The following is a 20,446-nucleotide window of genomic DNA, read 5'->3' on the forward strand; positions in this document are numbered from 1 at the left end:
AAAAGCTGAGCCTTTTTGAAAGCATCTCAAAAGAGGCTGGTGGGCTCCAGGTCGATGTAGGCTACAGGATACACACGTTAGCGCTCATGGCGTGGAGGTGTGCCCTTGTGAGAACAGCCAGCGCGTTTCAGTCCTGGAGAAAGGTGGTGCCTTCCATGTTAGACCTGTGCAAAACAAAACCCTGCAGGCGGGACCTAGCCATTGATAGCCCTGTCGCAAATAATGGTCCTGTGTGTGCAGAGCAATGGAAAAGCCAGGCCTAACTCACTCCTTCCCCTCCTCCAGCGGCGATTCGCGCTCTCAAGGCTGGTGGGAGCCTGGGGCATCCCTCCCATACACCGTGTTTGGAGCGGGCCCGTGATCGTGAAGAAATAACAGCATGTGGGACCCTCTCAGCGCATGTGTGTTGCTCTCCTGCACTGCTCTCCTGCAGTGATTGTATGGAATAATAGGGCTCTTTTCTCTCTGTGCCCAAAGTGGACGAGGTGTCTGGTAACATTTAAAATGAAGGGGGCAGAATGAAAAGAGTTGAAAGCAATAAGTGTTGGGTGCCAGAGAAGTTGAATGCTCCTTGAAATGCTGCCTGGCAACCGAGGTGGGCTCCGTTTCAGCCAGAGACACTGCCTGGAAACCGCACGGGACGAAGGGCTCTGCGCTCGCTATAGAACGTGGGACTCCTCTTGCGCCTGTCGTCCTTCCTCCGCGGGTCCGGTCGCGTGTCGAGCCCTCGCTGAAGAATTCCAAGTGCTGAAATGGTCAGAGCTGATGTGGAGATTGATTGAAGGGGACAAATAGACAAGGATGAGACCCTGCTTGTGAGAAGAGCTTAATAGGCATAAAATTGTCTATTGCAGCCGGAGGGCTGGTTTCAAAATGCAGAGAGGGAAGTTTCTCCTTGTCACTGCATGGAAGCTTCAATTCAGAAAAAGAACCCAGAGTTGTTATGGCTGTGTCCTTAAAAATGTCACTGTGTTCTTACCATTAACTGGAAGAGGGGGTACAGGTAGGTGATCGGTGATAAACTAAAACATGAATTAGTAGTTTGGCTGGAGGGCTCGTAGCCGATTCAAGGAAACGATGGTTCTTAGGGACTGCATCACATCAAAATAGCTTAAAAATTGTCTTTGGGGAGCCATGTTACAGTGTTGAGAAGGACAATGGGACCTTTCTCTGCTCTCGAAGAACAGCAGTTTTCTCCTGTGCTGGCTTACATGAGCAGTCACTTGGTGCCCACGTTGTGCGGCTGATGCCAGTGGAAACTGAGGGGTGTTGCGCCTCATCACGTCAATCAACGTGATTGGGACGGTGAAGGTACCAGAATAAGACCCCAGCAGGATTCCGGAGAGCTGAACAGCACACGTCTCTGCAGCCCCACTGTGAAAGCCGTACTGCTTTAAAATGGGAAACAGAAACGCCAAAGAAAAAGAAAATGCTGAGAAATAGGGGGCAGCTTTAGAAGTTTGTTATACACGACAGCCACCGTGCTGCTGGATGACTGCGCTGGAGACGCGGATCCGTCCCGAGGCCCGAGGGAGCCGTGGTGCCGGGCAGCGTCCCGTGCCGGCCCGACGGGGAGGCGCTGCAAAGCCCGGAGGAGAGCCAGGCTCTTGCGAGGTGCTGCTTTCTCTCTGTTGAAGTCTTTTTGGCAACTGCACAGTAATAACTCCTTAAAAATGTGCTGCGGTAGCAGTTTTGCACAACTTTAAGTGAGATGGCTGACCTCCAGGACTAGTCAGAAAATAGCGCTGTGGTCCGTGTTTCTAACCAGCTGCTCGTTACGGGGTTTCTGTCGTGCCAGGGCCTACAAACAGTGCACGGGCTGGCTGTTCCGTGAAAATAAGTGTAAAAGGCATCGCTGCCACCCGTATAATGAAAAACGGCACTTGGTGAATCTGGAAAGTTCTGAAAATTAAGTGTTTTCTCATTTTTCTAGCAGTTGGGAGGCTATTGGAGAACTGTGTGACACATGTACACCTGAAATGAGACTCAGGTCGTTAATATATTAAATATTCAGTCTGGCTGGACTTGCTAATCACATAGCGGTGGGAGGCTATCAATAATGCATTGCGTTTGCAATGCACAGCTGCCTCTGCTCCTGACGCCTTATATAGATACTGTTATTATTGCCTACACCTGAAGAACAGAGGTGATTTTGAAGACAGTTATTGGCAGTTAAAATGGAATGATGTTGGGGAAAGTTCACAATCAGACACGAGGTTTCGGACGCGGTGATCCCTCTACCGAAATTGTGCATTTGGAATTAGCTGTGGCGTTTTGTTGCTGTTGTTGTTGTTGGTTGGTTGGTTGTTTTCGAGGCAGTGCCCTTTCTGTTACAGCTGACTGGCTCGTTCATTAGGTGATGCTGGTTCTGTTTGAAAGGTTGCTGGGCCGATTGTCCACATCGCTCACCTGGTCCACGTGAGCCATCTGCTGTAACTGAGTTGATTTGAGACATTTTTGGAAGAAGGGTCTTTTTTCTGTCTCTGTATCTCCAAGGAACGTTCCAGTAAAATACCTGTAGATAATGTTTGTCTATGTTGTCACAGTGGCCCTGAAAACGAAAGGAGCTGGGGATGCTCAGCAGATCGTTATGTAAAAGCTGCAATTCTTCTGGCACTTGAGAGAACATGCTGTTAGCAAGCATTTGTCTAATACTGAAGATTTTTTGCAGATCAAAGACTTAATATATGCCACATGTTGCAGAGGAGCTTACAGTGGAACATGTACAATCATGCAGTACAATAATCCAGCAAACAGTTGGTTGTTCGGGAGGCAGCCGAGGCTGTTGGTTGTGTGGTGGGAAGGGTCGCGCTCCAGGGATGGGGGATGTCTGCTTCCAGACGGACGGGGCAGCTTGGCCAGCGCTCCCTGGCTTTGCCCCCGTCGCGGGCAGGGGACGGCGCGGGGGGGACGGGGTGTCGCGGGGGTCCCGCGGCTGCCGGGCTCGGATCTGCCTCCTGCCAGCGCGGGGCCAGAGGGGTCGCTTCTGTGGGACTGTGCTTGCGCGGGGAGCGTACCTGCAGGGCTGGTCGGCCAGAGGTGGGCTTTCGAGACCCTGGGGCGTGGGATGGATTTGAGAGACTCCTGGTCTCGGGTGTGAGTCCATTTGTGTTGTCGTTCAAGGGAGCTCATAAAACTGCGACCGTGGCAGCCGTGACCACCTGCATTTAGACGGCGCTCTGAGGTCTCGTCTCACACACTCGTTTTCAAATCTTCCTGCTTTTGACTCAGAAGCTATTGTATGTAATTGTTGCCGATCTGAGTAGCTGAACTAGCTCTTGCTTGTATTAGTCAAGCCAGGTAGATGCAGAGCAACGATTCTGCTGCAGAATCAAGGTGGCGTGAACCCTGTTGTTATCAGGGGTGTGTTACTGTGGTCCGGGTTCCTGGGGTGGCGGGGGTGGCGGGCAGGGAGCCTGTGGCTGCAGTCTGCCCCGTGCCTGCAAGTTGTACAAAGGGACGATCAAAATCAGAGCAAATGGCAATCCTTTTCCTGTTCTCCTGGCCTTAGGAGCAGTTTTTGCACTGTCTTTGTATCTGCAGAGCTCTGCCCTCGTGTTTCGATTTTTGCTATGTGCAAGGCATGACTCCGAGCTAGAAAAGGGTTGTGCTGTTGGTGGGATTGGGATGGTCGAACTGCCTGGGTTGCTGCTCTCCTCAGTAATGCTGCCTGAGCGTGGGATTTTGCCATCAGTTACCCAGTTGAAATTCACCCCCAGCGGTGCCTTGAATTGTGTGTAGAAATGCTCAGACTTTGGGGCTTGTCTATGCACGAATGGCCAGGAAAGGTATAAATCATAAGGGAAGTGTTTATACTGCATAAGGTCTTGTGTAGACATTGGCACACAATTAAAATTGCTTCATGTAATTGATTCATTTTGGAAGCAAAGTCACCTGAACTAGAAAGAAACCACTTCAAATCTGATAAAAGTGTCTGCACAGCTCCGCCAGCTCACTCTGACTTCACGTGGGTTTGAACCCGGTTTTGACTGACTCAGGACAACCCCAGAAATTAATGGGAATGTGATCGTGTCCTATTTAAATCAGTGTGTTTGGAAAGCACATTTGTTACAAATAACCTTGATTGATAATGTTACCACAGGCTTTGAGTCAGGATTCACGCCAAGTCTCTTGAGGATTATTGTAGCTGTTAAAGGACCTGAAGGAAAGGAGAACTTTGTGTTAAACGTCTGTGTGGCCTTGAGTGGAGGAGCAGTTGTCTGCGGTGCAGGTCCCCGCGGTTTTCAGGGGTGCCACCGCTAACAGCAAGCTGAAAAAAACACAGGGCGGGAAAAAACACGTTGTTCGATTTGAGAAGCGGGTGGTTTAGCTGTGCATCAACCCAAACAAGTCCGTCCCGATCCCCGCGATCCAGGGCAGCCTGGTCCACCGCGAGAGCCGGGCCGCCGCCACCCTCTGCCCGCGTGTGCGCGCCGCAGGAGGAGGCGACCTGGGGACAGTGTCGGCGCCACCGAGGCCCAGGGCAGCGCCGCGTGTCCCCGCCGCGCTCGCGGGTCCTGCAGCTCCACCGCGGCTGACAGGAGCTGGTCGTGCTGCAGTCGCGTCTCCCCCCGTTTCTGAGCTGCCGGAGATCTCTCTGTGTTGATGGAGATTGATTTTGCCTTTGGGAACCCGAGGGGATAAGTTGTACTCGTAATTGGCCTGAACTGAACTGCGGGAAACTGCTGATGTGTTCATTCTCTTTGCAAGTGATGTGTTTTATAAGCAGCTTCGTGGACCGCTTGTGACTGAACGTAAGAGCAGGAGAGGCTGGGGCTAAGAGGTGTCATTTATGCGTGGCAATACCTGTGTTTAAATGTTGCGCTCAAGCATTTTACCGGAGACAACACCTTAATTCCTCTCCATCCAGGAAAAATTATAGTGCTCGCTACGTGAATCTGTTACTTCTGTCTGTTGATCATCAGGTCGTTTCTTGAATGAGACAGCAAGGAAAATAAGGTTAAAAAGGCGTTAGCAGCAGCGGATCCTGCCGTCAGTGCTGCTGGTTCCAGCAGCCCCTGGGCGGGCTGGGGCGCAGAGGCCTGGGCGGGCTGGGGCGCAGAGGCCGGGGTGATGGCCGAGGCCGGGGCGGGCTGGGGCGCAGAGGCCTGGGCGGGCTGGGGCGCAGAGGCCGGGGTGATGGCCGAGGCCGGGGCGGGCTGGGGCGCAGAGGCCGGGGTGATGGCCGAGGCCGGGGCGGGCTGGGGCGCAGAGGCCTGGGTGATGGCCGAGGCCGGGGCGGGCTGGGGCGCAGAGGCCTGGGTGATGGCCGAGGCCGGGGCGGGCTGGGGCGCAGAGGCCGGGGGTTCTGCAGGGTCCAGCCCCGGGTTAATTGCTCTCCAGTTTTAAGCCCGGGACTCGGCTGTGGCTCTGTACTTAGCACACAGTGTTCGCTCAGGAGATTAAGATGAAAATATGTTCTCCTTGCTAAAGAGAGCACATAAACAACCCATAAACGGCCCATTAACCTACAAAATTTGCAGTAAAGAGCATGTGGTAAAGCAAGCCATAGGAGACCTGTGACCCAGCAAATGCCTTAATTGGATTTTGAACCTTATCGTCTGTGCTAAATGCAACTAATAGGAAATTAGTAAAAACGAAAGAATACGTGAAAGAAGGGGAGACCTGAGATGCACATCCCGGTTTGGTGGAGCATTTCTGTAATTCCTGTCCTGACACACTTCAGCGAGCAAAGCATTGAGGGTGGTGGTTGTGGAATGATTGTGTTACAGGCTCAGGTATCAGAGTAACACATCCATGTAATAGAGCCTGCTTGAAAACGACTGGAAATAGGTGATTTTCCCGTCAGCTGTATCGCTGCCTTGAGCAGCTCCAGCAGCTCCGCGGTCGCCTCGGGCGGGCTGCTCCAGGCACCCCCGCTTGCCGTGCTCCAAGCTGCTTTTTGAAGTCACAGGATGTGCGTTTATTTATTGCGTTTCTGGCTGTGAAGCCACCAAACGCCTGGAGAATGGCAGTCAGTTAGTAGTGGTGCTTTTCAACTGAATTTAAACAAATTAAGTAAAGAAGCAGCAGTAAATCATAGAAGTTTGGAGGCTCATGCGGTGAGCTGTTTTGTGTTCCTTTCTGTGTGATGCGTTGTGTAGGGGACACATGTCTGTGTCCACGTCCATGTCCAAAGCGTTACTGCAACAGAACTAAGTGCTGTTGTGCTATGCCCGGTCCACTGCAGTAGTGGCATTTAACGCCTTAGCTGGCTCCTTGGCTCCTGTTTTAAGCGGTGTTTTTCATGTGTGCGCCCGGGGAGGGGTTCCCCCCGCGGCCAGTGTGTGGGAACGGAGCTGCGGGGTTCGGGCTCAGGCGCTGCCCGGGGAGGCGGCTCAGCCCCGCTGGGCTGCGCTGGACGCCGGAGCTGGACCTCCTGCTGCTCGGGTGCGTTGGTTGGAGCACTAAATCCTGGCGCCAGCGGCTGAGTGGGGTTGACTGTGTAAGGCTGAGCTCAAGTGTTATGCCTAATTGCACTTCTGGAATAGGATAATCTTAATTATTTACTCTAATGTTTGTTTTCAGCATGTTTTAGATGCAGATTTTTAGTCCAAATGGCTTTTAGAAGTGCAAGGACAAAAAACCCCACAAACAAAAGAACAACCAACCAAACAAAAAAACCCAGTACATTTTTATTAAATTATTACTGTTAATATACTTTAAATAGAAATCCATTTTATATTATGATATAATGAATTTACATCGCCTTTTGCTTAACAGCCTAAGGTGAAAGCTGTGAAAGTATCTTAAAAAACAATAACAGGAAGGTATGAGAGGGCACGTTTCTTATTGGTTCTTTTTCTCACATTCCAAAACGAGACTTTGTTTACTCTGGAAAAATCAGCGGTGATTGGACACCGGGTGTAATTAATTATTTTGCAACAGACAGCTGATGTTTAGGAAAGAAATGAGTTTTTAGCAGAGCTGTTCAAAGTTCGGTCTGCTGTGCGACGGTGACGAAGGCGGCAGACGGGTGTCTGTCCGAGAGCCGCGCGTGGCCCCGCGTCCCTGCCGAGCCCCGGCAGAGCGGCTCCCGTGCTCCGGCTCCCGGGATCTGCACGGCCGCGGCCTCGGTTCTTGGATGTTCAGTCACCTGTGTTTCCTAACCAGGGAGGGCTTTCTGCTCGTTTTTCTTGAGCTAATAATGCAGATGGACGTGGCGTGTGCCATCCAAAGAGCCCATGTTGAACATAGTTTCTTGGGCAGCCTTTTCCTGATGGGAACAGTTGTTGTTTTGCGGTGCATTGGTGCCTGACTAAATGCATTGGGTTGCATTCTTCATGTATAGATGACCCAACCTTTCTGTTAAATATTCCTGTATTTTCCAGCAGTGGGTCTGGGAGGGTTTCAGCCTGCCTGGGCAGGCCAATGGCAGCCGGGCCTTGGGGACAGGGAGGGGACAGCAGCCATGGGATGCTGTCGCAGCAAGCCCCAAGAGAGTTTGGCTCAAACTGGTTTTACGTCATATAAAAAAGGGGGCGAAGGATCCCAGGTGATCAGAGTACGAAAGGTCCTTGGGCACGCACCATAGAGCATATTGGTTTTGAGCTTGATAGCGCTTTTTTTTTTACAAGGGCTGCAAATTGCTGTCAGATAGGGCTGTAGGAAGAGCCGAGCTTTCTTGAACTTTACTCCCAGCTTGAACTTTTAAGGAGTGAGTGAGAGGCGAGGAAGGGGAGAGAGGGAGGCAGACGTACCCTCGCACCCCTCTGTCCGCAGCAACTAGGATGTCAGGTGGAGAGGAGAGCCTGGAGAAGCAGCCGAACGGCTTTGGGGAGACGGGCAGGGAGCGGAGCCGCACGTCCCTGGTCATCTCGCAGGCTCTTAACCGCAGTATTTTCACCTCCGCAGTCTCCCCTGCTGCCGAACGCATCCGCTTCATCCTCGGAGAGGAAGATGACAGCCCCGCGCCCCCTCAGCTCTTCACGGAGCTGGATGAGCTCCTGGCCGTCGATGGACAAGAGATGGAGTGGAAGGAGACCGCAAGGTGAGTTGGTTTTCCTTCACCCTGCGAGGGAAGGGAAGCTGCACAGGGTTCCTCTGGGAAATTACTTCTTAATATTCAGCAGAGGCAGTATCTGTGCTATGGGACAGCTGAGGAAACCCACAGAAAGGAGCCCGTGAAGTTGGAATTATCTTCCTGCTGTGAACCAGAGTGTTTGTTTAAATATCCCTTTAAAGCAAAAGCTAGAAAAAATGGAGTGCCAAATGTATTTGAAAATGTTGCCTTTGGAGACCTAACAGAGTCATGGGCTTTTTGGTGCTTTGCAAAGAATGACAATATCTTGGCCAGAACTCTTGGAAATTGGTGCCTGAATAAAGCTTCTGCAAATGTATTAAACCTACTTCAGTTCTGTTGCCCAAAAGAACTGACTCCCCCCCACAGCACACGCTGGAAGGCTTTGACTGTCTCTCTCGTATTGAGTTACTGATGAGATTAATTTTAAATAGGCAAAAAAAATGAAAGGTTTTTTTCTTTAGAGTGTTATTCAAGGGGTGTGTTGGATTGGGTCGCTCGCGTTGAATTTTGGTCCTCTGCCTGTTTCCTTTATGGTGCTGTTTTAGGACTGGCATGGTTTTTGACCTAGTTGACCTAATTTAGATACAGTTTATTTTTTAACAAATCCAAAAGAGCCTTTGGATTGGATTCATGATCTAAAGGCTGCTGTTTAGCCCTTAAACCTTATAAAATGGTAACTTTTTTTATATAATGGAAATGTTTTTCTTGGGCTTGCGTTAAAAGGTGAACCCCTAATTACAGTGTGGTTGCTGCGAAGGCCTGAAACATCGCACTAGAAAGAGATGCTCGCCCAGGCGGAGCGCGGCGGGGCCCCACCTGCCCTGTTCCAGTCCCCTCTTCACCCGGGGCTCTTCGTTTTCTTTGTTGTGGCTGGGCTAAGCTCTTTCCCCACCTTCCAGCCCTAAGGGCACCTACTGTGTTGGTAGTTAGCCCGTGTTGTTTGGTTACCGTAATCTTCTTTACCTGCGATTTAATGAACCGCTCCACCACCTACCCCTTTACCCCCTTATCTTTATTTTTACTCTTCAGTCTCTTGGAGAGCCTATTTAAAGACTTTTCACCTTTTACTCTTTAACTTCTGACTTATTGGTCATCCTTTTCTCCCTTTATTGCTGTTCTGTCCTCTCATCATTTGTCTGGTATTTGCATTTTGTCATCTGTACTGCTCACCTCTGCTTTTTGCAGCCAATTATGCTTTCCTCTGCCCGTGTGTAGACCTTTGAGAAGGCTCGTTGAATTCTCGTTTGTTAAAGCTTTGGCACAGTTCAGACCTTCGTGGTGTGTTTCTTCTCACGCAGTCTCTTTGGTTTCCCCTTTGTAGTATGAGCATTAGCAAGCTTTGTTTTCCTCAAGCTCACCAGTGTCAGCTGTCAGAAGGAAGATGCCCCGCGTCCTGCGTGACGGGTCACAAAGCGCTGCTGGTTCTTGGGGAGCATTTGTCGCGAGCCCTCCACTTCGGCGTTCGAGGAAGCTCCTAGCGGGATGTGCTTACGCGCTTTGTGCTACCGCGTGGCTGTAGAGAAAAAGGGAGGTTTTCTTCTCCTCTGCCAGATGCTTCGGGTTTTGTGTGTTTCCACAGATTTTTGGTAGAAGTGCTAGATGGAGCTGCATATGTAATTCTCTCTCTTTAAATAGCTGGTAGATGTCACAGAAAATTTCTTACAGGAACCTTAAAGCTGCTAATTTAAAGATGTTTTCAGAGGGGACCTTCAGTTGCCCATCTTGGTTCTGGGTTCGTGTCGGTTGAGCCGTCTGTGCTGCAGCCGCTGTGCGAACAGGCAGCGGTTGTCACCCGCGCGCGGTGACAGCTCTGACGGTAGGTGAGGTCAGCCCGTGACCCGGGCTGGATCGTGACCGTGGGCCTTTGCGTGGTCCCGTTCCCTGTCAGCACGTGGTGCTACCAGGACACAGCCGACAATAAAGGGCCACTTGGAAAAAACATCTTCAGTGTAGACCAACTTTCTCCCAGCAAAGCCCTGTAGATACGGTGGAAAGAGAGCAGTAAAAGGGAAGGTTTACTGCTGTTAAAGGGTAACCTGGAGATCTGGGTCACTGGGTGGTTCATTTTGTTGGTGCTTGTCATTATTTCACCTGGTGCGGATGGACAAGTTCTTGCACTAGCATGGGAATATTGGCGTTTCAGCAATAGCTACGGGATACAGCGCAAACCAGCAACACAAGAAGACCTGAAACAGCTGGAGGGCACCGGTCTGTGCCGAGGTTCGGTACAGAACACCCGGCAGCCATGATGTGCACACGTCATTCTGCGAGACAAGGGTGGTAGAAAGGTCACGAGATGACAGTGGAAAGGAATGAAAGGGTGGTGGACAGGTGTTTTTTAAATCTTTCATTGGGGTCATCTTTATGTGAACTCTGTCAGACAGTGCATTTACACCCTCCAGTCCTGTGCCCATTGTAGGGCTTTGGGCTCGCTTGCTAAACCTTAACAGGCTGCAGCTGCCTGATGATAACTTTATTGTGGCATCGTTACCTTCTGGTAGGTCAGTTACGACACTGTTACGCCAAGGGTGAGTCTTCCCGTGACCTGTGATCCCAGAGCCACGTTTGCTCCCCAGGGGACACGTTTGGCCCCTGGGAGGTGAAAGGGGCTATCTTCGCTTCAGCTGGGACTCGTTCTTGTCACCATAGGCATCAGCTACAAGTGAAGTGGCACACCAAATCGATTCCACTGGACTCAAAATGAGGATTTCTGCTTGCCTGTAAGCCTCTGTTGGCCTTGCGTGCTGGCTGGCAGCTGGAGTAGTTAATGAGGTGAAGCGGAGAACAGTAACTAAAAACCCATAGAGGACAAGACGCTAAGTAGATGTATAGAAGGCCACTTGGACAGCTTAGCTTAACTACGTACTGCAGGTTTGTGTGCAAGGTGGTTTTCCATTGGGACTTCAGAATGAAATGTCTGGATGGGCCTGAACTCTGCCGAGGAGAAGAGTTACTCCAGGAGCTGTGCTGAGCGCAGCAGGGGATAGTTCAGACAGGCTTGCGAGTCAAAATGAGTTTTACTGTGTTTGTGTTGTGGATTATAGTCAGAAAAGTAAACAGCAAATATTGAGAATCCTGAATAGTACACCTTCACTGAAAGATAAACCCTTTGTGATTTGCAGCCTTTATGTTGTTGTTACAGGCTAAACTGCATCTCAGTGGCACGTTTGTGTACAGAACATATATCCTGTGGAATTCACAGATTTGCAGCTGCCCAAGTCCCTTGGGTGTCTGGGCAACACCTACATTGTCCGCACTAAAGAGAACCTTATTATTCTGAGACCAAATTCAGTTCTTTAGCTTGGGTTTTAAAAAAATAGTGTAAAAAGAGGTTATTGCAATTGAAAAATGTAATTGATGAGTCCTCCAGTAATACATTTTTCAGGCTTAAATATAATTTCACTTGGTGTTAATAATAGTCCTTAGAACCAATTAGCGAAATAACCACCTTACCTTTACACACGTGGTTTTTGTTTTAATAATCCCCTTACATTAGTCACTGGAATTTTAATTTTCCACATATATTGAAATAGTATCTCAAGACAGGATTAAAAGGCGCTTCAACTTCGCAATTGGACGATATTTAAACGCCCCCTTTGTCGGCACCCCGAGCTTTTAGCAAAGCCGCGGCTGGGTGCTGCGATGCTAGCGGAAGGGCTGAGGTGCTGCTTCTCCTGTTCTTGGGGAGGTTTCCTGCCCCGAGTCCCGCAGAAGGAGCAGTTTGCTCTGCAGACCCTGGGGGTGCCGGGGGAGCCCCCTCGGGTTAAACCTCCCGCTCACCTGCTGCCAGGACACGGGCGTAGGGCTTCGGGGTGCAAAGAGTGCTTTGCCCAGAACGGGACTCAACCTTTGCTCTGATCTTCAACTAGACATGAGCCTTCTGGGTTTTTTCAGACATACTTGGTTAAATCATTAATGGTCAGAGAGCGGAGGGAAACAACGAACCCCTTAATTAGTGTCTTCTCCTTGGGCGTCTCACTCCTGCTAAGAACATGTCGGGTTTGTTGGGATGTGCTTCTCCCCTTCGCCTGGTGCAGCCTGTTGCTCTTGGGCGGTGTTACTCAGTGCTGCTGCCTGTTGTCAAGGCTGCTGAGCTGTGGCAGCGGCTGAAGTTGTCAGATGTTATGGCCTGGATTTGAATACGTGAAAGCAAGTCATACTTCCAAAAGTGCTGAGTTCTTTTAATTTTGTTTTTCAAGTTTTGGAGCTCAGCGCTTCTCCTGGCCAGGTGCTTGAGATGAGTTGCGAAGGGTGAATGCAGTGGCCTGGCTTTCCCTCCCTGGGGTCCAATGGCGCGTTGGTCGAGCCGTTGCGCTCGGTTTGGTGCAGCGTCAGGTTAGACCCGGTTGTGCAAACTGCGGAGGGAACTACCGAGTCTCAGCTGACTCGGTGGGACCACCTGTGTACTCTTGGCCTGGAGCAAACATCAGGTAAGCTGTGTTAGTTTAAGTCTAGGTGAAAGGTATTAAAGATAACACGTTTTACTTGACATTCGCAATAGTTTACAGGCAGGTGGAGCATTATTGCTGCTCAGCTGACACATACCAGTTTGTTAAGCCTCTGCAACTTGATCATGGATTTGTGGCTGCGGGAAAATGCGTGTGCTTGAACTTGTCGATAGCCGCAACGGTTCAGCTGTCTTGCTTCTTTCAGAGACTTGTGTCTGGAAGGAGCCACCAAGTTTAATGTGGTCTTGTTGCTCTGCCCTCTCATAGGTGGATAAAGTTTGAGGAGAAGGTAGAACAAGGTGGGGAGCGATGGAGTAAACCTCACGTGGCCACGTTGTCCCTGCACAGCTTGTTTGAGTTGAGGACTTGCATAGAGAAGGGCTCCATAATGCTGGATATGGAGGCCTCTTCTCTCCCGCAGGTGGTGGGTAAGTAAAGCTGCCTTGGTTCTTTCCCGTGACTCTTCCCTGACACTTTTTGATAACCCTGATGACAGTTTCACTGATGGTTTCAATGAAAAAGTGCTGCTTGTTCATTAAAAGGGGAAAATAAAGAAGTAATCCTCCAAGGAATAACAGGAAAAGCTGGAAAGGGCCTGGGGAAGGATAAGAGGTAAATGAAAGGAGTTCTTCTCAATTCAGGAAGATGAGCAGAAGAATTGACTTGAATGATGATCACACTTACTTCTAACTGTTTTTTGGCAATTATATAGAATCATTTGGATCCTGAAGTAGATATCCTAAGTTATATCTGATATCCTAAGATATCACTACGTGTGTGTGAGCGCAATAGCGTACACTGCCTTAGTTAATGTTTATGGTCAGAAACACACCATTTTACAAGGCCACCTCCTCCAGGACAGCGCCGTCCGCCTGGTGCGGTTTCTGGCCGCGCGGTCGGACCGCGGCTGGTTTTGGGGAGGTCGGGGGGCGCTGGGAGCAGGTGGGTGGTGTTGGGCACGGGGAGCTCCCCGCCAGCAGCGGGGTGTGCAGCAGTCACAGGGCCAGCTGGAGCCTCACTCTGCCGAATGGGATGGCCCTTTTTTTGTGGTCAAAATAGCCGTGGCCTGGAATGACGCTTAGTGACATCGCTGAGATCTGTACCGTGTTCCTGGTGATGTGTGAGAAGACATAAAAAATAAATGTTCAACGTGAGCCGTCCAGTGGAGGTACATTCAAACAGTACGCTGGGTTTAGAAGCCGTTATGTGAAGAGGTGAAGATAAAATGAAATACAAACCCCTCAGAACTTGGAGATTTGAATCATAATCTCCAGAGGCAGGCTCAGCATTGTCCTGGCTGCAGTTACCAAGTGACGAGTATTGCACTAGTTTGTGAGAGTTCAAAGTACAAAAGCTGCGTCTGATGTTGTCTTCAGAGTTTTAAGCTTAGTTTTGTAGGTGCTTAGGGTGACATTTATCTTTCTGTATTTTTGTATCCGTGTGTGCAGATGCACAGCTTTACAAAACCTTTTTTCTTTTTAATATTCTGAAGTTTTATGCTGAAGCTGAACATACCAGAGAAGATAGTGTCTCATGTCAGTGGTCCAAAACTTTAACCTTCAGATATTAAGTGTCTTTCTGAAGGCACTTGAAGACGTTGCCTTCAGTATCTTCCCTCAGCCACCCCAGTCAAACCTAATTGCTGGGAGACTACGGAAGAGTAGCACTTTGCAAAAATGAAACTTGTGCCACACATTTGTGTCACCGTACCTACCTGCACCTAATCACGCTTTGCTGACTTTGGGTGGAGGAGCTGGGCGTCTGTCCCTGGTGATTTGAGGAGGCGTTACTTCTTGGGCAGCATATAGGAGACGACTGTCTGGCTCACCGAGTTAGCAAATGTGATGCATGTTCTGCCTCCGTTGTCCCATAACTTTTATTATTAGCACAAATAAAAGTTACTGGTAGACAAATAAGAGCTGCCACTTTCCCTTGGGGGACAGCATGTTAACTGATGAAATCAAGTGAGCAACCTAATGTGAGATTCAATGCGCAATAAAGATTCTTGATAGATCTGGCTACCTTTTTTTGGGACAGAGGAACAGAAAGGAGGGAACCGATGGGAAGCGAGCAGTCTTTGCAGCGACTTGGAAGATTATTTTTTCTGATGACACAGTTGAAGGCAAAGCCACTTAATATGTCATGTGAAAATGGGAGCAAATTCTGCCTTTTGTAGTTACTGTCATTGTACTTGAGTTCTGAGAGTGAATGATTTAATTAGTTACTCATCTCCAGGACATTTTTCTGTGGTATAAGATTAGGTTCTATTTGGGGCCTGTGAGGTGAACTCGGTCCTTGTTGAACCTCAGAAGTTTTGCCGTGTTATTTTTGAAGCGTACTGGAACCTGTGGTGCAGTTGGAGCTTCGTCACAGAAACTCAGGGCACATTCCTTCTCCGAACTAAGAACCGGCTTGTCCTGGGTGCAGTTGGTTTGAAACACGCTCCATGGCGTGTGTGGAAAGAACAGAAGGGAGTCTCGGGGCAAGAGGTGTGTGTTGGTGGCTGGTGGGTCTTGCTGGATGGGAACGCACTCCATTTCAAAGGAAATGTCTGAAAGAGATTCCCATTAAAAATAAAACGGCCCAGTCCAGTAGTGGTTTTGAGATGGGAAGGAAAATTTTCAGAAAGGTAGGGTGAAAATCACCCATCTCTCTCCCCCTGCTCTCCCTCGATGTAGCTGAGTTTTGTGTTTAGTGATTAATGTGTCTCTTTTCTCCCTCTCCCCTTGCCTTGTGTGCAACAGAAATGATCGTCGACAATCAGATCGAGACGGGGCTTTTGAAATTAGAGCTGAAGGACAAAGTCACCTACACGCTGCTCAGGAAGCACCGGCACCAGACCAAGAAGTCCAACCTGCGCTCTCTGGCTGACATTGGAAAGACCGTCTCCAGTGCAAGTAGGATGTTTTCCAACCCCGATAATGGTAATGCAGAGGCTAACTGGCTATAGCCTTCCGTTCTAAAGCAACCCACCAACCTTGCCCGCCGAAAACTAACTTTGTGGCCATGACGACGCTTTTCTAACCCGCGATTACTGTAGCGAGACCCCATGCTGATGGCACATCAGTGGTGGGCTCCGGAGGCTGCTTCTGCCGTGGCACGTTGCTCTAACCGTAAATATCTTCACTGGACGGAGTGGGAGAGGAGGGGAGGGGGCAGGCAGGGAACGGGCAGGGGCAGGCCGTAGGCAGGAACGGGCAGGAACAGGCAGGGGCAAGGGCAGAGCAGCAATCCAGCAGCTGGCGGGGAGGAGATGAAGTAGGAACAGTAGGAAAGAGAATTACAAAAAAATCCTAAACAGGCCTGAACCTAAAAGGCTGATCACCTGACACGTTTGTGCGGAGGTGAAGCTTTCGTACGTGTTCCATTTCTGTAACAGGTAGTGTCAGTGGCACTCTTAATCAAAAATTACATGATAGTGGCATCTAGCTTGCATTTTATTGCCATACAATCATTGTCCAGTGTGGGTAAAGCTGATTTCCATCTTGCTTATTCATCCTCAAATTGTTTGGTGGTGTGTGTTGTGAATATGTCTGTCCCTCTGTCTAACAGTGGCTTGATAACGTAGTGCGGTGCTTGTAGCCGTGTCGTAATAACCGTGCGTGCCGTGGCTGCAGACAGCTGTAGAGGCCTTGGCAGTGGCTCCGCACTTACCCAGACGTGGACGTTGGCAGTCCTCTTACTAGCAGTGATCCAAAAAGAGCAGGTTGAAGCCTGTTGTCATGTCTCGGAGTTCTGTAACTGTCTCATGCTGCTGTATGGAAGTACAACTAAAAGTTGCTATTTTAAAATATCCAGAAATGAAAGCAAGCAGAGAAATTTTTCTTCCTGCTGCATGTAAGGCCTCTTAGCTTTCTGTGTTCTGCCTCTAAAACTCACCCTAACGTTTCTGCCTAACCCGTTTTCACACTTGATTAGTGTTTCCTATTTTTTTATCATCCTTTGCTTTTGCAACAGGTGTATATGTGCATGTAAAGAATATTTGTTGTTCTTGATGATATATCTTTTCGTGGTTGAGTGCCTTGATCACGCGGTGATTGAATGAATAAGACGAAGGAGCAGTACTGTGAATCGAGGGGACGTCCTGGGTGTGCAGTTTGCTGGTGAATATCCCTGCGGGAGCCCAGTGGGGCACAGGGAGGGGCCGTGGTTTGGAGAGCACTGGGGAGACATCCCTGTTCTGGGGAAGGCCCGATGAGGTTGAGGGCACCTTGCTGGAGACGCGGGAGCCTCTTCCAGAGAGCACCGTGCAGCCAGGGGAAAGCTCTCTTGGGCATCTCCATTTCCCATTAGCCTCAGGCATCGAACTTGTAGGTTCCTCAGGTTTTTGCCCTCAAATCAGCCAGGCACTTCACATTCTCAGAGGATGTCCCAGTCATGGCACCCAGCAAATAACTCATGTTTGTTGTCACTTGGAATCACGAAATCGTGTCCTGCCCAGCACATGTTGTGGGCTTCCCCCATCTCCTCCCTGGCCTCCCACGAGCTCCCCGCTTTGTGTGGGAGGCCACCGTGGGGAAGATGCATGAGCACTCTTTGCGGTGGTGTCTGTAGGTATCTGTTGTCGCCTCCGTGGCAACTTCTCGTCCTGGGCCTTTGGAGATGAGCAGGCTTGCTCTGAGATGGGGGAGGCAAAGCCTAAGACAGACACGTGTTCAGCACGTGTCGCTGGGGCGCTGCAGCCGAGCCCTCGGTTCTGAGCTCCAGGGAGCCCCTGCGTGTCAGGAGTGCCTGTGTCTGGGCCGTGGCGCGCTTTCTCCTGTCTCGTGGTTGAACCAGCAGTCAAACCAGTGGTCTGTTCTCAATACGTGTCTCAGTGAGTTCCTGGGCTGTAGAAACGTGAAGGAACCTTTAGGACTGAGTGCACAGCATTGCTGTGATCGGTGCCTCCTTCGGCCAAGATGCCAGTCTAGCCACAGGGTTTATAATGTGCTCTGTTTACAAGGAACATCCACCTTCCACCTCTGTCTTGTGTCTGTTTTTACTGAACTCTGCTGGTAACAGCCTCCTCTTTTTCAACAGCTGGTGAATGTCAAATTCTTCTTTTCTGCACTTAAGGTCACTCCTTGAGGAGCCATCAAAACCTCTGGGTGTTCAAGGCAAATTAAAACGTACTTAAGAGGTTTGAAGGTAAATCATACACAGTGCATTATTTAACTGTCCCATGGATGGTAAGCCCTGTCTCTTGGCTGTACGGAGCCGGACTGTCAGGGCTGCTTAACGAGAAAATAATAGCGTGCTCATCCTGGGGGGATGATGCTGACAGAGGCCGTTCATCTCATGTTCTCACTGCTTGTTTTTCGTGGCTAAGGGCACCCTTGACTCGGGCCCTGGGTGACTTTTGCTTGTTTGAAGGTGCTGTGCAGGTCCTGATTCTCCAGGAATTCTGTCCTGGCTCTGCTTAGCGCGCTGGCTGACATTCAGCCACTCCTTCCGTGGTGTTTTGCCTCTGTTTCCGCACCTGGGATGTTTCTGTGTTAGGAGAATACATAATGCATTATGTTCCATGGCAGCTCAAGTGCTGTGAGACTTAAGGAGGGAGAGACTTTTATACAAAGGGAAATACTTCATGAATAGTTGTTGCTGTTATTTATTATTTACGCTTTAATGAACAAGTGACTCCAGAATGTATTTGATCGAGTTATACCGTACTCCCTGGAGTTCACAGAGTGCCTCTCGTGTGCTTCTGAAGGCAGAGTTTGTCCTTTAGAGAGATGAAACTTTAATGAGGCCGCAGGAGTGCAGCTGTCTCTCAACAGAGCTGATCCCCGTAATTAAAGTGCCATCAGCCCCAAGCACTTTTAGATCTCCCTGGAGTTTTTTTTCCAGGTAGGTATTTCCTTTCGGTGTCTGTCTGCCTTTCATTTCAGCATCGGGGGACTTTGATGCAATATTCATGTTGCTGGCAGGTTAACGAGAGCAGCAGCCCCGGGACACGAGACTGGCGTGTTGCTGACTTGTCGCCCTGCAGAATGAGTTTACGGGCCGGTATATTTAGGGAGCAGCTTGGCGTTCTGCTCCACAGACCTTTAGTGCTGTTGTTAAAAGGGGTGACTCTCTTCTTTAGTTTAAGATTTAACCCTAGTTTAACCATAGCTTTTTTTAGTTTAACCGTAAGGCACGCGGGTGTAAATTAGAAAGTACTCTGCTAATGTACTGTACAGAGTTATTGTGTGTTCGTTAAGGGTTGTTAATGAAACGAACCCCACTGAAGCTGAACCAGGCCCTGCTGCAGGTTATGTATAATATTATGCAACTTCCCAGCTCTTACTGGGCAAGCACAACTGATTTGGAACTTAAGATTTTGATAAGTACCTAATTGTATTAGATTACTTTCAAGAACATTTCTTTAGGAAACACTTTACCATAATATTATTAGCACGGATTCTGCCCGTGATTTTCCTTCATTATTTTTTCAAGGAAGTTAGACTTAAAACCCGGTTTAAATAATGACGATTTTCTTCAAGCGTATTCATGTGAAATCTGGAAATAACCCCTGGCCATGGTGCTCAGAGATATTTAGGTGCCTGTATCTCACTTAGCTCAGAGAGCTTCAATAACTAGGTCTTTGGGACTCTAAAGTTTTCTATACCTTTCTTAGTTTCGTTATGAACTCCCGTTCTGGTATTATGTTTAATCATAATTGAAGCTTTTGAATGTGTCTGAGGATGCTCTTTTTGCATAAAGCAGGGAAAAAGGTAAAGAAGCAGGAGCTGCTAACACTTAGGCCGGGAAAACGCGTGCGTTTTCACCCGGTTGCGGGTCTCTCTGTGAAGCGCCTCGGTGTGTGTCCATCTCCGGCGGGGCTGTGAAGTGGCTATAGGAGCGCGGCAGCCCCAGCGTCCCGGCTGCTCGCTGGGCCTGGGCAGAGCTCCCGGGGTGGCCTCAGCCTCCCCTGCTCTGCTGCTTCTGCTCCTTTTGGAGATTCACACCCGACAGCAATCTGATTGGCACAAACACCCAACTTTTAAGCGGCCAAGGTGTGCACCGAATGGTTTTTACTCATCACTCTGTCATAAAGATTGATATTTGAATCACGTTTCTGGGAGGATGTTTTCTCAGAAATGTTTTTGCTCCTGGGAAAGAAATTGTGCAGAAGATGGCAATTTCTTGTGTGACATAGGATGGAGGAGGACAAATCAAAGCACTGCTTTGCTGTCTGTTCAACAGGGAAAAGATGATTATCAAACAGCCAAGCAGACGAAGCTGTACCACGCGACTGCTGGAAGTTCCCTTGCAAAGACACCACCCTTCTTGTTTCTTTTATTGGTGGAAGGTTGTGAGACAGATGAAGTGTTCAACCGGGACGTTTCAGTTGAACTCCTGCAGGGCTCTCTGCCCATTTCTGTGTCTTGTCTCGTGACCTGGCTGCCCGAGGGTTCTTGGTGTCCTTTCGGGTGCGGGGTTGGGGTGCAGGCGCTGTGCGGAGAGGCTCCGCAGCAGCCCTGGCGCCGCTCGGGCTGCGCCGCTCTGCCCTGCTGTGCCTCTGCACGTGAGAACCGCGGTCACCCTTCCTGCTGCAGCTGTCTGAGGGCTCTCTAGTAAATGTTCACCTGTGCTTCGGTTAGAATATTTGCTCTGCATTACTACTGCTATTTTTTGTTTAAAAGCCTCTTTGCTGCTGGTGTATTGTATAAAGTAACACCTGTGAGAGCCCGTGGCAAAAGCGTTGAAGAGAAGCAGTCAAATCATAGCAAACCCGAGCTGGCAGAGGCTGCAGAAAACAGCGATGTGTGAGCGTTTGACCCTCACAACTAATGGCATGCCACCCGTCACCGTGAGGTTATTTGTCTTCGCTGTGCTGACGGGAGGGTTTGGGAGCGGCCGAGATAGAGCGGCGCTGGGGCTGTCTGCGGCGCGGTGCCTGGCGCAGTCACGCTCGGCAACTTTCTCCTCTCTGGGTTTTATTCTACAGTAGAGTTCAGCTTGGTTCAGTTGCGGTGTTTTTTGTACAAATGGCATCCTCAGTCCCTTA

At 49.6% G+C, this 20,446-nt stretch overlaps 1 protein-coding gene across 9 annotated transcripts in view; it reads left to right on the forward strand.

Annotated features, from left to right (window-relative positions):
- Window positions 1-20,446, forward strand: part of SLC4A4 (solute carrier family 4 member 4) — a 195,317-nt gene that overhangs the window by 101,804 nt on the left and 73,067 nt on the right. For 6 of the 9 annotated variants that reach the window (XM_065062877.1, XM_065062873.1, XM_065062876.1 and 3 more), the window contains 3 exons: window positions 7,855-7,990; window positions 12,739-12,899; window positions 15,216-15,395. In XM_065062877.1, the coding sequence (XP_064918949.1) occupies window positions 7,855-7,990; window positions 12,739-12,899; window positions 15,216-15,395 (477 nt within the window). The remainder of the gene's footprint in view (window positions 1-7,854; window positions 7,991-12,738; window positions 12,900-15,215; window positions 15,396-20,446) is intronic. The other 3 variants (XM_065062875.1, XM_065062870.1, XM_065062874.1) reach the window with 1 other exon arrangement.

This window comes from Columba livia, chromosome 4 (assembly GCF_036013475.1).
Source record: "Columba livia isolate bColLiv1 breed racing homer chromosome 4, bColLiv1.pat.W.v2, whole genome shotgun sequence".
Classification (NCBI taxonomy): Eukaryota; Metazoa; Chordata; class Aves; order Columbiformes; family Columbidae; genus Columba; species Columba livia.